The sequence below is a fragment of the Aotus nancymaae genome, unplaced genomic scaffold (assembly GCF_030222135.1).
Source record: "Aotus nancymaae isolate 86718 unplaced genomic scaffold, 86718_ANA_hifiasm-v0.15.2.pri h1tg000250l, whole genome shotgun sequence".
Classification (NCBI taxonomy): Eukaryota; Metazoa; Chordata; class Mammalia; order Primates; family Aotidae; genus Aotus; species Aotus nancymaae.
The window spans coordinates 2,053,693-2,067,335 of record NW_026988665.1 but is presented as its reverse complement, the minus strand read 5'-3'; the positions used below and the strand labels follow the sequence as shown (position 1 = coordinate 2,067,335).

The following is a 13,643-nucleotide window of genomic DNA, read 5'->3' as shown; positions in this document are numbered from 1 at the left end:
TTAACATCAGTATCTGTATGTAGGATGGTCTTGGCAGGTGTGTACAGCTTGTGCTAACGAGTGAGAGTCGTGCAGAAGCAGGTGTCATCCAGGCCCACACATGGTGTTGGACATCTGTGAGGTGTGAGGAGGAAAAGTAGTGAGATCTCAAAGGACTGAGAGACCTGAGAGGAGCTGGTCCTGGATGGACAGGGAGAGGAGGAAGGAGGCAGGGAAGGAACAGCAAGTGCTTCAAGGCTGGCAGTGTTCTTGTGCTTGGAGGGGAGGCCAGACACGCTCCTGATGACCGGCAGACTGAGACTTGGTGAGAAGTGGGGAAGGGGTTCAGTGCAGAATGACACAGTAGGAGCCGCTGGAGAACCGTGGGGAGGGCTGGGAAGAGGTGGGCACAGTGGGCGAGCCAACAGCCATGACCGGGAAGGGAGAGGAGGAGAGTCGTTTAACCACAGATCTTAATTCACAGAGACATTTTTATTTTAAAGATCACAAACAACATCGACCCAGTGGGAAGAATCCAAATGCGCACGAGGAGGACACTACGGGGGCACCTGGCCAAGATCTACGCCATGCACTGGGGCACAGACTCCAGGTGGGTGTGGGCGTGAGCAGGACGCGGCTTGACATGTTCCAGGCAGCTCTGTTTTCCTAGGGGAAAACAACCCGAACCCATTTGCTGTGTTTTACCATGAAAAAATGAGGAAGTTTAATCAGAGCCCTGGGCACGCCACGTGCAGCATTCACAGATGCCTACTCCCTGTCCTGTTTTCCACTTACCTGCACTGAAAGGGCGCTGCCATTTCTTCACTGTCTGTCACATCAATACAAGTTCTGATTTTTCTTTCTCCCTTCTCACGACTCTTTCAGTTTCTTGAACTCTGTCCTCTGGTTCTACTGCATCCTACTTATGGGAATTTGAGAAAGTGACCTCTCTGTGCCTGTTTCTCAGGACTGGTCGGCCCTCACCCTTCTGTGATTTCAGTGCCCAGGCTCCGGAAATCACAGAACCTGACCCAAGAATCCTGAGGGCTGAAGCGTATTGAGCCTTATAGTCAGCATCGTGTTGTATGTGGTTTGCTGGTTGGCTTTCAGCAGCAGACACTCAGGAATGCACTGTGAGCCGCTCTCACTCTTCTCTCACCTGGCCTGTCTGCCCTGCCTTCCTTTTGTTTACCATCCCAAAAGATAATTCCCTTCATGGGCTCCAGTTTTTTCTTGTCTTGTCGTTTTTTTTTTTTTTTTTTTTTTTTTTTGAGACAGAGGTTTCACTCTGTCAGTCATGCTGGAGTGTAGTGGTGTGATCGTGTCTCACTGCAGCCTCTACCTCCTAGGCTCCAGCAACCCTTCCTACTCAGCCTCCCAAGTGGCTGAGACCACAGGCATGTGCCACCACACCTTGCTAATATGTCTATTTTTTTTGTAGAGACAGGATCCCTCTTTTTTGCTGAGGCCAGTCTCAAACTCCTGGCCCCTAAGTGATCCTTCTATCTCAGCCTCCCAAAGTGCTGAGATCACAGGTGTGAGCCACCACAATTTCTAGCCTGTTTTTTATACTTGAAACTATACCCCTTGCTTTTCCACAGGCGCCTCACCTCTGTCATCCCACACTCTGTGTGTTCCTGTCATTTAGAGGCTATTACAAAGTCTTATTTGCTGCCTGTTCTATCCAAATAACTTAATAAAGGGCTGTTTGATTTGTGTAACCCTGACATGCTCTTCCAAGCACCTGAGTTAACGGGTTTTAACATTCCCTTCGTTGAGTAGTGTTTCTTTGTATTCGGTTGTTAGCCTGGAATTTTCTGCTTGGCTTTTTCTTTGTTTGTGAAATTGTCTGCTTTAGAGCACAAACAGCTAGAGAACAAAAGATTCTATCTTTAGTTTGTTCTATATTGTATCCCATACAATTCCATATGCAAATGAGCGCTTTTCCAATGCGGGGGGAGTCAGAATAAAAATGGGAGGGGGAGTGGGGGAGGGGGAGATGGTGTTCTGAGGGTACAGAGTTTTAGTTCGGAATAAATTCTAGAAATCTGTCACCCAGCACGGAGACTGTAGTTAATAATAACATATATTTGAAAAATTGTTAGTAAAGTTGATTTTAAATGTTCCTAACACACACACACACACACACACACACACACACACACACAAAAACAGTTAGTGATGGGTATGTTGATTAGCTTAATTCTTTCATTTCACAATGTGGATATATATTAAAACACCACATTGTACTGTGTAAATAGTTATTTGTCAAAAATTCTTCTAAATATTCAAAATAAATAAGTAACCAGGTACGTTGGCTCATGCCTATCATCCCAGCACTTTGGGAATCTGAAGTAGGGGAATGGCTTGAGCCCAGGAGTTCAAGACCAGCCTGGGCCACATGGAGAGACCCCTTCTCTACAAAAAATACAAAAATTAGCTAGATGTGGTGGTGCGCACCTGTAGTCCCAGCTACTCAGGAGGCTGAGGTGGGAGGATCACTTGAACCCAGGAGGCAAGAAGCACAACTTGCAGTGAGCTGAGATGATGCCACTGTGTTTCAGCCTGCGTGACAGAGTGAGACCCTGTCTCTATATAAATAAGTAAATAAGTAACTATATACTTTGTGAATTTAAAGTTATGTCTTTAAAAAGGTAAAGAAGAATCAAAAAAGAAAATGTTCTGGCCAGGCGCAGTGGCTCACACCTATAATCCCAACACTTTGGGAGGCCAAGGCGGGCGGATCACCTGAGGTCAGGAGTTCAAGACCAGCCTGGCCAACATGGTGAAACCCCATCTCTACTAAAAATATAAAAATCAGACAGTCATGGTGGCAGTAGTCCCAGCTACTTGGGAGGCTGAGGCACGCGGAGGTTGTGGTGAGCCGAAATTGCGCCGCTAAACTCCAGCCTGGGCGACAGAGCAAGACTCTGTCTCAAAAGAAAAAAAAAGAAAATGTTGTTTGTAGTCTTTCCTAGAATTTATTGTCAAAAGTAGATGAGAAACAAAACAGTATGTTACTTGGGGGCCTTTCCTCCATGTGTGGGGACGTTGATGTCCAGGTTAGGCAAGTTGAGAGAGTAGATGGTGCTGTGGCTAGGAAGTGTCGAGGTACTCAGGCGCTGCACTGCTGAGTGACGTGTCTCCTTCACCAGCTGGGCTCTGCACTGGGGAGTCCAGAAGGGAGGAGAGTGATCTGCATGCAGGTGTGTTCGGGGACCTACGAGATGCGTATGTGGCCTGAGCAGTGGAGGTGGGGCTGGGGGCTCAGGGCTGGTGGGGTGGGTGCCAAATCACTGGGTGGGAGGCTTTATATTCCATGTGTCTCAAATACACTGTGTGCCTTGAAAGCCCCAGGATCAGAAGGAAGAAAAGCAAGGGCTGACAAAGCAGAACCAAGTTCAGAGCCGTGGCCATCCTGTGAGCAAGGCAGTCTTCAGTGAAGTCTGTGGGAGACTGCGGTGCCACGTTTGTCCTCATTCTTGGACAGGGTGCTAGGTGCATGGCCTTTGTTGTATAATTTCACAGTCATGAGGAAACCAAAATGATGTTATGGAGAACCTCTGCTTTCCAGAGGCTTCTAGAGACTGCTTGTTCTAAATAGCCATTTTTTCAGGTTAGGCCAGTGGTTGGCTCTTTCAGGTCCAAAAGAGGTTTTTTGGAGAGAAGGTATATATTTTCTTTATTCTCCATATTTCCTGCCTTTATAAACAAATGTTACTGCTTAAGATTTTTTTCATGACTTAAAGCTATAATTTATGAATACCAGTTCTTTTACTGTGTTTGTTTGATTTATGGACACTCTCAAACCGTAGACATGACTGCCAGTTTGTCTTTGAAAGCTACATGAAGCTAGGCGTGGTGGCTCACACCTGTAATTCAGCATTTTGGGAGACCAAGGCAGGTGGATCGCTTAAGGTCAGGAGTTCAAGACCAGGCTAGCCAACATGGTGAAACCCTGTCTCTACTAAAAATACAGATACTCTCTGTGCATGATGTACATGCCTGTAGTTCCAGCTACTCAAGAGGCTGAGGCAGGAGAATCACTTGAACCCCTGGAGGCAGAGGTTGCCGTGAGCCAAAATCATGCCACTGCACTCCAACCTGGGCGACAGCATGAGACTCCATCTCAAAAAAAAAAAAAAACACTACATGAGAGGCCCACAATGAGTACTTGTTATGTATGCATTAATGTAGCAGATATATGTATTTGTTATGTATTATTAAGTAGCAAATTTATACATTTGTAATATATTTATCAATATATTAGTTTGTAATGAATGGCGATCTTTTTTTTGAAACTAGGTTTCTGTCACCTAGGCTGAGATGCAATGGTGAGATCCCCGCTCACTGCAGCCTTGAATTTCTGTGGTCAAGCCATCTTCCTGCCTTAGCCTCCTGAGTAGCTGGTACCACAGGTGCACATCACCGTGCCCAGTTAATTTTTTAAATAGTTTCTGTAGAGACAGGGTCTCCCTTGTTGTCACATGTTGATCTCAAACTCCTGGACTTAACCGACCCTCTCATCTCAGCCTTCTAAAGTGCTGGGGTTACAGGCATGCGCCAACACCCTCCCTCCTTTGAGTAAAATGAAGGGTGTTAGGTGTTTTGATTTTTTGACAGCTACTTTTTGGGTCCTGGGACCCTTTATCTTGCTTCCTGGCTCTTGCTTCTATGTTCTGGGTGAGTGGCACCTCAGATAATTGATTTTTGAGTAGGTAAAGGCACTAGTAGGCAATGTGAACCCAATTCTCCAGCAGCTCCTTGACCCAGGACTAGGAGGCATGTCTTCTCTCACCTTCTGGAGGATCAGTGCACAGCTTACGTGTCCCTAATCCCTCTGCAAGTCAGCAGTTATTAAGCTGTCTGACCGGGAGACCTGTGTAAAGGTGATCCTCCTAATCCAGGAGGATGAGCTGCTTTAGATCAGCTCTGATACTCAACAGAAAATCTGAGGAGGGCTGGGCAGAAATAAGAGCTAAAGAGGGAAACTTGTACCATTATGTAGAAATAGTTTTAAGTGTTTAATATGTTGATGACTGAACCTAGGTTGAGAGGTTTGCTTTAAGAATTGTATCTGAAGGCTGGATGCACTGGCTTATGCCTCTAATCCCAGTGCAGGAGGGCAGATTGTCTGAGCTTAGGAGTTCTAGACCAGCATGAGCAACATGGCAAAACCCTGTCTCTACTAAAAATACAGAAAAGTAGCCGGGCATGGTGGTGCACACCTGTAATCCCAGCTACTGGGGAGGCTGAGGCACAAGAATTGCTTAAACCTGGGAGGCAGAGGTTGGCGTGAGCTGAGATCGTGTCATTTCTCTCTAGCCTGGGTGACAGAGGGAGACTCAAAGAAAGAAAAAATGCATCTGAAGAATAATAGGATTGGAGCATGCACTTAGTTTTTAGTTCTGCGATAAATTTGGTAATAAAGTGCCGATGAAAAGCTTTCTATTTGTTGTTAAACTCATTGACACCTTTGTAAAGGAAGTTTGTGCTTAGTGTATCAAAACATCTAGTTTGATATTAAAGGTGTCAAAGTTATCAACAAAACTTGAGAGAGCATTACTCCAGCTTTGGGTCAGCTTTTTTTTGAGGCAGAGTCTTGCTGTGTTGCCCAGGACGGAGTGCAATGGCGTGATCTCAGCTCACCATAACCGATCTCGGCTCACCATAATTTTTAGTAGAGACGGGGTTTCACTATGTTGGCCAGGCTGGTCTCGAACTCCTGACCTCATAATCCACCCACTTTGGCCTCACAAAGTGCTGGGATTACAGGTGTGAGCCACTGTGCTCATCTGGGTCAGCTTTAAGAAACCACATATGCTCACAGCTGAAATAGTTAAAACCTGTATTTTGAGGCATCATGGCTTACACCTGTAATCCTAACACTTTGGGAAGCCAAGGTGAGCGGATCACTTGAGACCAGGAGTTGGAGACCAGCCTGGGTAACCTGGCAAAACCCCGTCTCTACTAAAAATACAAAAATTAGACAGGTGTGGTGGTGCGTGTCTGTAATCCCAACTACTCAGGAGGCCTGAGGCATAAGAATCATTTCAACCTGGGAGGTGGAGGTTGCAGTAAACCGAGGTCACACCACTGCACTCCAGCCTGGTAACAGAACGAGACTGTCTAAAAAACAACAACAACAACAAAAAACCCCGCATTGGATACAATCCTTAAAATTAAAAATTTTCATATCATCATTTACCCTACTGACAGATATCTCTTCATCAAACAGTAGAACCTCTTACTTTTCCTTGAAAACAGCATATTCTGTGCTACAGAGTTCTCAGGACCTCTTATGAGCAACTGTGGTTCCCAGGATTTAAGTTACTTTCACCCACCTTACTTGCCTGCTAAGGTGAAATTCTTTTGCTCCTTATTCATATTTTCCTTTGTAGTATGGAGCTTCTTTTCAACTCATGGATTCCAAGCTCAGCACAGTTGCCAGAGCAAGGGAGTAGTTATGAAAAAATTCTTCTAGCTCAATGTAAAGAAACTAAGAACGTTGAAAAAAGGTTTGACGAAATGCTAATGAGAATTGACAACTTAGAGAGGAATATAAGTGAATTAATGGAACTGAAGAACACAATACGAGAACATCGCGAAGTATGCACAGGTTTTAACAGTCGAATTGATCAAGCAGAAGAAGGGATATCAGAGGTCAAAGACGAACTTAATGAAATGAAACGAGAAGATAAGATCAGAGAAGAAAGAGTACAAAGGAATGAGCAAAGTCTCCAAGAAATATGGCACTATGTGAAAAGACCTAATTTATGATTGATAGCTGTACCTGAATGTCATGAAGAGAATGAATCCAAGTTGGAAAATATTCTTCAGGATATTATTCAGGAAAACTTTCCTAACCTAGTAAGGCAGGACAATACTCAACTCCAGCTAATCCAGAGAACACCACAAAGATATTCCTCAAGTAGAGCAACTCCAAGACACATAATCGCTAGATTCACTAGGGTTGAAATAAAGGAGAAAATTCTAAGGGCAGCTAGAGAGAAAGGTCACGTTACCCATAAAGGGAAGCCTATCAGACTCACAGCAGACCTCTCAGCAGAAACCCTACAAACTAGAAGAGAGTGGGGGTCAACAATATTCAATATCCTCAAAGAAAAGAATTTTCAACCCAGTATCTCATATCCCTCCAAAAAGCTTCATAAGCAAAGGAAAAAGAAAATTTTTCACGAACAAGCAAGCACTCAGAGATTTCATCACCACCAGGCCTGCTTTACAAGAGCTTCTGAAAGAAGCACTACAAACAGAAAGGAACAACCAGTATCAGTCATCCCAAAAACTCACCAAAACATAAAGAGTATCTCTATAATGAAGCATCTACATCAACTAATGGGAAAAATAGCCAGCTAGCATTAAATGACAATATTGAACTCACAAATATTAATATTAATTCTAAATTTAAATGGATTAAATACCCGAATCAAAGACACAGATAAATTGAATAAAAAGTCAAAACCCATCGGTACGCTGTATCCAGATCTATTTCACAACCAAGGACACATACAAAGATTCAAAACAAAGGGATGGAGGAAGATTCACCAATTAAATGGAGAGCAAAAAAAAATAAAAAAACAGGAGTTGTAACTTTGATCTCTCACAAAGTAGACTTTAATGGTAACAAAGACTAAAAGAAACAAAGAAGGACATTACATAACAGTAAAAGGGTCAATGCAGCAACAAGAGTTAATGATTATAAATACACATGCACCCAACACAGGAGCACCCAGATACGTAAGACACGTTCTTAATGACTTATAAAGAGACCTGGACTCTGCACAATAATAGCGGGAGATTTTGACACCACATTGTTAATATTCGACGGATCAACGACATAGAAAATTAATAGGGACATCTATGATTTGAATTTAGACCTGGAATAAGTAAACTTAGTGAATATTTATAGAATTCTCCACCCCAGGTCCACAGAACGTACATTTTTCTCAGTATCATATTACACCTATTTTGAAAGTGACAACATAATTGGAAGTAAATCACTTTTCAGCATTTGCATAGCATTTCACAGACTTAAATGAAATATTGATTGGCTGTTCGTTTGTTATTTTCTTCCCTTATTCCTTCCTGTCTCCGTTGTTAAGCACAATTATCGGTATAAAAGAGGTTTTTAATACCTATTTTTAGATTGCATTCCAGCCCAGGCAATAGAGCAAGAATCCTGTTCTCTCTCCCCCTTTTTCTTTCTCTTTCTTTCTTTCTCTCATTAAAAAAAAAAAAAAGAAAGAAAAACTTCATGACAGCTACTGGTCTCTGCTCCTGGGCCAAGCACAGTAGTGCTGTTGTTTACCAAGCAGGTGAGGGGTGAGCGCCCCCTTTGGTGTCTAGAAGACCTTGATTTCCAGTTTTAGCTCAAGTCTGGGAAATTTCATGGGGTATTTTGGGTGAGAAATGTTTCATGAATTCAGAATGTCTTAAAGTGGTGGGATTTTTTTATTTTTTTCATACAGGGTCTTTCTCTGTTGCTCAGGCTGGAGTGCAGTGGCTCAATCTTGGCTCACTGCAACCTCCACCTCCTGGGTTCAAGCAATTCTGTCACCTCAGCCTCCTGAATAGCTGGGATTACAGGCATCTGCCACCCCACCCAGCTATTTCTTTTTTTATTTTTCTAGTTGAGACAGGATTTCGCCATGCTGGCCATGCTGCTCTTGAACTCCCGTGATCCACCCTCGTTGGCTTCCCAAAGTGTTGGAATTAAAGACATGAGCCTCTAATTTGATTTATAAGGAAATCAAGCAGAAGCACTTATGAGATGCCATGAGCCTATCTCATCTGACAGAGAGAATGGATGCCAGGGGTGATATGGCCTGCATTCTGTCAGGGCCATGTACTCTCCAGTCTGAACTGTGGTGCATGATGGTGTTTTTGTTCATGCTTTTAAATTTGGTCTAAGACAGACAGTGGCTCGCTCTATTGCCCAGACTGGAGCCCCAGGGACATGATCTCCGCTCACTGTAACCTCTGCCTTTTGGGTTCAAGCAATTCTTTTACCTCAGCCTTCTGAGTAGCTGGGATTACAGGCCTGTACCACCACACCTTGCTAATTTTTATATTTTTAGTAGAGACAGGGTTTCAACGTGTTGACCAGGCTGATCTCGAATTCCTCTTCTCATACGATCTGCCTACCTCGGCCTCTCAAAGTACTGGGATTACAGACATGAGCCACCATGCTCGGCTAGCGCTTTTTTTTTTTGCTTATAAATAAGTGACTTTGTTTGAAGCAGATGTAACATGGGAACATGTAAGTGACCAGACTCTGGGTTTTAGTTTGTTGCCCTTGGACACTTTCTGTGTTGTGCAGGACTCATAGGTTTGCTTTTGTCTGTCCTCCAGGCTTCTCGTCAGTGCCTCACAGGATGGTAAACTTATCATCTGGGACAGCTATACCACCAACAAGGTACGGACTGCAAAATTCCCTTCCTTGGAAAACCGACCCAGGAAACGGGTTTTAAACTCTGGATTCATTTTTGTGAAATCACATAATACAGAATAGGGAAGGCAGTGGCAGCAAGCTGTTTGTTAGTAGTGAAGTTGTGCAGGTGAGATAGACACTGAGTCACGTGCTGGCACCTGTGATGATCTCTTCCTCCAGACCAGGCAGAGTTGTGCAGTCGTCTGTCATCTCCTTACCAAGTCGGTGGGAGCTAAGGACCTTCTGTGTGTCTAGGAGAACTCTATTCCAGTTTTAGCAGAGTCTTGGAAGGTTCATTTTTTATTTATAGAGTGCAGAAATATCACTTTTCATTCAATTATTAGTTTTTAGAAGACATCATCTGAAAGGCATCATATTTTGAAGTGTAATTTCTGTTATTTTCAAGACTTAATCCAAATTGTACTGTTTTGAATAAAAAGTATTGTCATTGGTTCAAACATATGTAAAAAATGTAATTCACTTATATTTTACTAAAGAATACTAAATGTGTATAAACGGTTGCACTAATTACAGCAGATCTAAAACACTGCGAGAAGTGGCAGGGTGGATGTAGGAATGTCCATTTTGGTTATTCCATAGAAATATTTTGTTTTTTGCTGGGCATTGTGGCTCATGCCTGTAATCCTAGCACTTTGGGAGGCCGAAGCAGGTGGATCACCTAGGGTCAGGAGTTGGGGACCAGCCTGGCCAACATGGTGAAACCCTGTCTGTACTAAAAATACAAAAAATTAGCCGGGCATGGTGGCAGGCGCCTGTAATCCCAGCTACTCGGGACGCTGAAGCAGGAGAATCACTTGAACCCGGGAGGTGGAGGTTGCAGTGAGCCGAGATCACACCACTGTACTCCAGCCTGGGTGACAGAGCAAGACTCTGTCTCAAAAAAAAGAAAATTTGTTTTCAAATCAGTTTATAGTCATTTGACAGGGTAATGCAGTGTTTTCTTCCAATATTATGGGGTTTTTTTTGTTTTGTTTTATTGAGGCGGAGTTTCGCTCTTGTGCCCAGGCTGGAGTGCAGTGGTGTGATACCGTCTCACTGCAACCTCTGCCTCCCTGGTTCAAGTGGTTCTCTTGCCTCAGCCTCCCAAGTAGCTGGGATTACAGGCGCCCGCCGCCACACCTGGCTAATTCTTGTATTTTATTACAGATGGGGTTTCACCATGTTGGCCAGGGTGGTCTCGAACTCCTGACCTCAGGTGATCTGCCTGCCTCAGCCTCCCAACGTGCTGGGATTATAGGCGTGAGCCACCGGGCCTGGACTGTTTTGTTTTCATTTGAGACAGAGTCTCGCTCTGTTGCCCAGGCTAGAGTACAGTGGCGTGATCACAGCTCACTGCAACCTCTGTGATTCTCCTGCCTCAGCCTCTCCAGTAGCCAGGACTATAGGCATATGCGCCACCACGCCTGGCTGATTTTGGTATATTTAGTAGATACGGTGTTTTGCCATGTCGGCCAGGCTGGTCTCAAACACCTGACCTCAGGTGATCTGCCTGCCTCGGCCTCCCAGAGTGCTAGGATTACAAGCGTGAGTGACTGCGCCCGGCCTAATAATGCAGTTTTGATGAGTTAGCAGTACTGCTGTTAAGTCCCCACCTAATCATAAGTTGTGACTTTAGTAGAATTGTGGACTGTGTGGATTGAATTTGCATTCCCATGTGCAGCACTGGACTTCTCATTAGGTACTGCTTCACCTGAGTGACCACACATGGGAATTACTCTCTAGATGATTTTGGCTCTTATTTTGTTCTGTTACCTCCTATGCGATGAAATTTGAAGATGAGAATATCCTAGAATCAGTGCTACTGTTTTTGAACATAGAGGTTTTGCATCATCTGTGTTTCTGTCATTAGGTCCACGCCATCCCTCTGCGCTCCTCCTGGGTCATGACCTGTGCATATGCCCCTTCTGGGAACTATGTGGCCTGCGGTGGCCTGGATAACATTTGCTCCATTTACAATCTGAAAACTCGTGAAGGGAACGTGCGCGTGAGTCGTGAGCTGGCAGGACACACAGGTACCCATCCTTATTCATAACCTTCAAGTGACACACGCCGTTTACCTGGTGTACATTATATGCTTTGGATACTCAGCTTTTATCAATTATGGATTTTTAAGTTTTTTGGGAGGGGACAGAGTCTTGGTGTGTCATCAGGCTGGAGTGGAGTGGCATGATCTCGGCTCACTGCAATCTGTGACTCCTGGGTTCAAGCAATTCTCCTGCCTCAGCCTCCCAAGTAGCTGGGACTACAGGCACCCACCACCACACCTGGCTAATTTTTATATTTTTAGTAGAGATGGGATTTCACTATGTTGGCTAGGCTGGTTGAACTCCTGACCTTGTAGTCCGCTTGCCTCAGCTTCCCAAAGTGCTGGGATTACAGGCGTGAGCCATGGCGCCCAGCCTTATTAATCATTAGTAATGAGACTGGTTCAAATAAAAGTTATAGTAATGGCCAGACGTTTTCTGAAAATGAAACTGAAAACAGGCCTGATATGCCTTTACCAGTAAGAAACCTGTGGATTTGTGCTGGGCATGGTGGCTCCTGCCTGTAATTGCAGCACCCTGGGAGGCCAGGGTAGGAGGATAGGTTGGAGCCAGAAGTTTGAGACCAGCTGGGGCAACAAAGCTAGACCCCGTCTTTACAAAAAATGAAAAACTTAGCCAGGCGTAGTGGTGCACCCCTATGGTCTTAGCTCCTCTGGAGGATCGCTTGAGCCTGGGTGGTTGAGGCTGCAGGGAGCTGTGATTGTGCAACTGCACTCCAGCCTGGGCGAGAGCGAGACCCTGTTTCTGCAAATAAGGCAGATTAGAGCTCTGTGGCCATAAGTGCTGGGTAGTCCATTATCTCACCAAGATTTGTTTGCTTGTGACACTAATTCATCACAAAAGGCATACAGTTGCTGAAAGAGGACATCCTATCCTAACATTTTACCTCTCTGGCTGTACTATCTGTTCTCAGAAATTTTATGCCCCAGTACCTTTTGGTAATGCTTTACCAGGCTCACTCACTTCACTTGCAACCAAAGAAATCCATTCACGGAGTCACTAGTACTGCTTTTGATCCCATTAAGCAGTCTGTTAAATAAGTTAGTATTGGCCAGATTACAGTTATCCTTGTCCTTTGGAAGATATGCTGCCTGTCTTTGTTGATTTCTGTTCTGTGTTCTTTCCTGCCTTCTGCTTACTTTGGAGTTGCTTTCTTAGTTTTCCAGCTGCTTAAAGTAGACCTGTAGGCCACGATTTTAGACCCTTTTTCCTTTTCAAATGTAATAACTTAAAAAGTTTTAAATTTCTCTCTAAGTATGGCTTTAGCTGCATCACACACATTTTTTTAATGTCTTTTTTTTTTTTTTTAATAAGGTGGAGTCTTCCTCTGTCACCCACACTGGAGTGGTGTGATCTCTGCTCACTGAAACCTCTGCCCACTGGGTTCAAGTGATTCACCTGCCTCAGCTTCCCGAGTACTTGAGATTACAGGCGTGCGCCACCACGTCCAGCAAATTTTTGTATTTTTAGTAGAGACTGGGTTTTGCCATGTTGGTCAGGCTGGTCTTGAACTCTTGACCTCAAGTGATCCACCTGCCTTGGCCTCCCAAAGTGCTGGGATTATAGGTGTGAGCCACCGTGCCTGGCCTGACCTTTATTCTTGAAGGGTATTTTTGCTGGATATATAGAATTATGGGTTTAAAATTTAAAAAAGTATTATGGGTTGACTTTTTTGTAATTTATATTTTTTTAGCAATCTAAAGATTTGGTTTTTAGCAGTTTGCACATGATGTTCCTCGGTGTGATTTTTCTTTGCACGTATTGTGTTTTGGCATCTTGGATCTATCAATTTGTGTTTCACCAGATTTGGGAAGTTGTAGACCACGTCTTCAAATGCATCCTCTGTCGTTAGTCCCCTTCCCTCTGCGCTGCAGTGCACACACACGTGTGCCGTGCCCGCGGTCCAGGCGCTGGGCTTGCTCATCATGCTCCACTTCTTCAGATTTGTTCCTTTTGTTGTTGTTAGCCCCGCTTACTTGCTTTTAACCTTTTTATTTCCACTCAAGCGCATGTACTTGTTATCTCTGATCAGCTAAATAAGGCTATGCAGCAGAATTTTTATGTGAGGCGTTCCTTCTGCAGTTCTAGAATTTCTATTGCTTTTATTTAAAAATTCTTTTTATTTTCCTGCTGAGATTCCCTGTCCT

At 44.1% G+C, this 13,643-nt stretch overlaps 1 protein-coding gene across 4 annotated transcripts in view; it reads left to right on the top strand.

Moving 5' to 3' along the window:
• The window catches only part of GNB1 (G protein subunit beta 1), a 100,493-nt gene that overhangs the window by 71,761 nt on the left and 15,089 nt on the right, over window positions 1–13,643 (top strand). For all 4 annotated transcript variants that reach the window (XM_021667456.2, XM_064371977.1, XM_012467888.3 and 1 more), the window contains 3 exons: window positions 483–589; window positions 9,352–9,415; window positions 11,301–11,463. In XM_021667456.2, coding sequence (XP_021523131.1) covers window positions 483–589; window positions 9,352–9,415; window positions 11,301–11,463 — 334 coding nt within the window. The remainder of the gene's footprint in view (window positions 1–482; window positions 590–9,351; window positions 9,416–11,300; window positions 11,464–13,643) is intronic.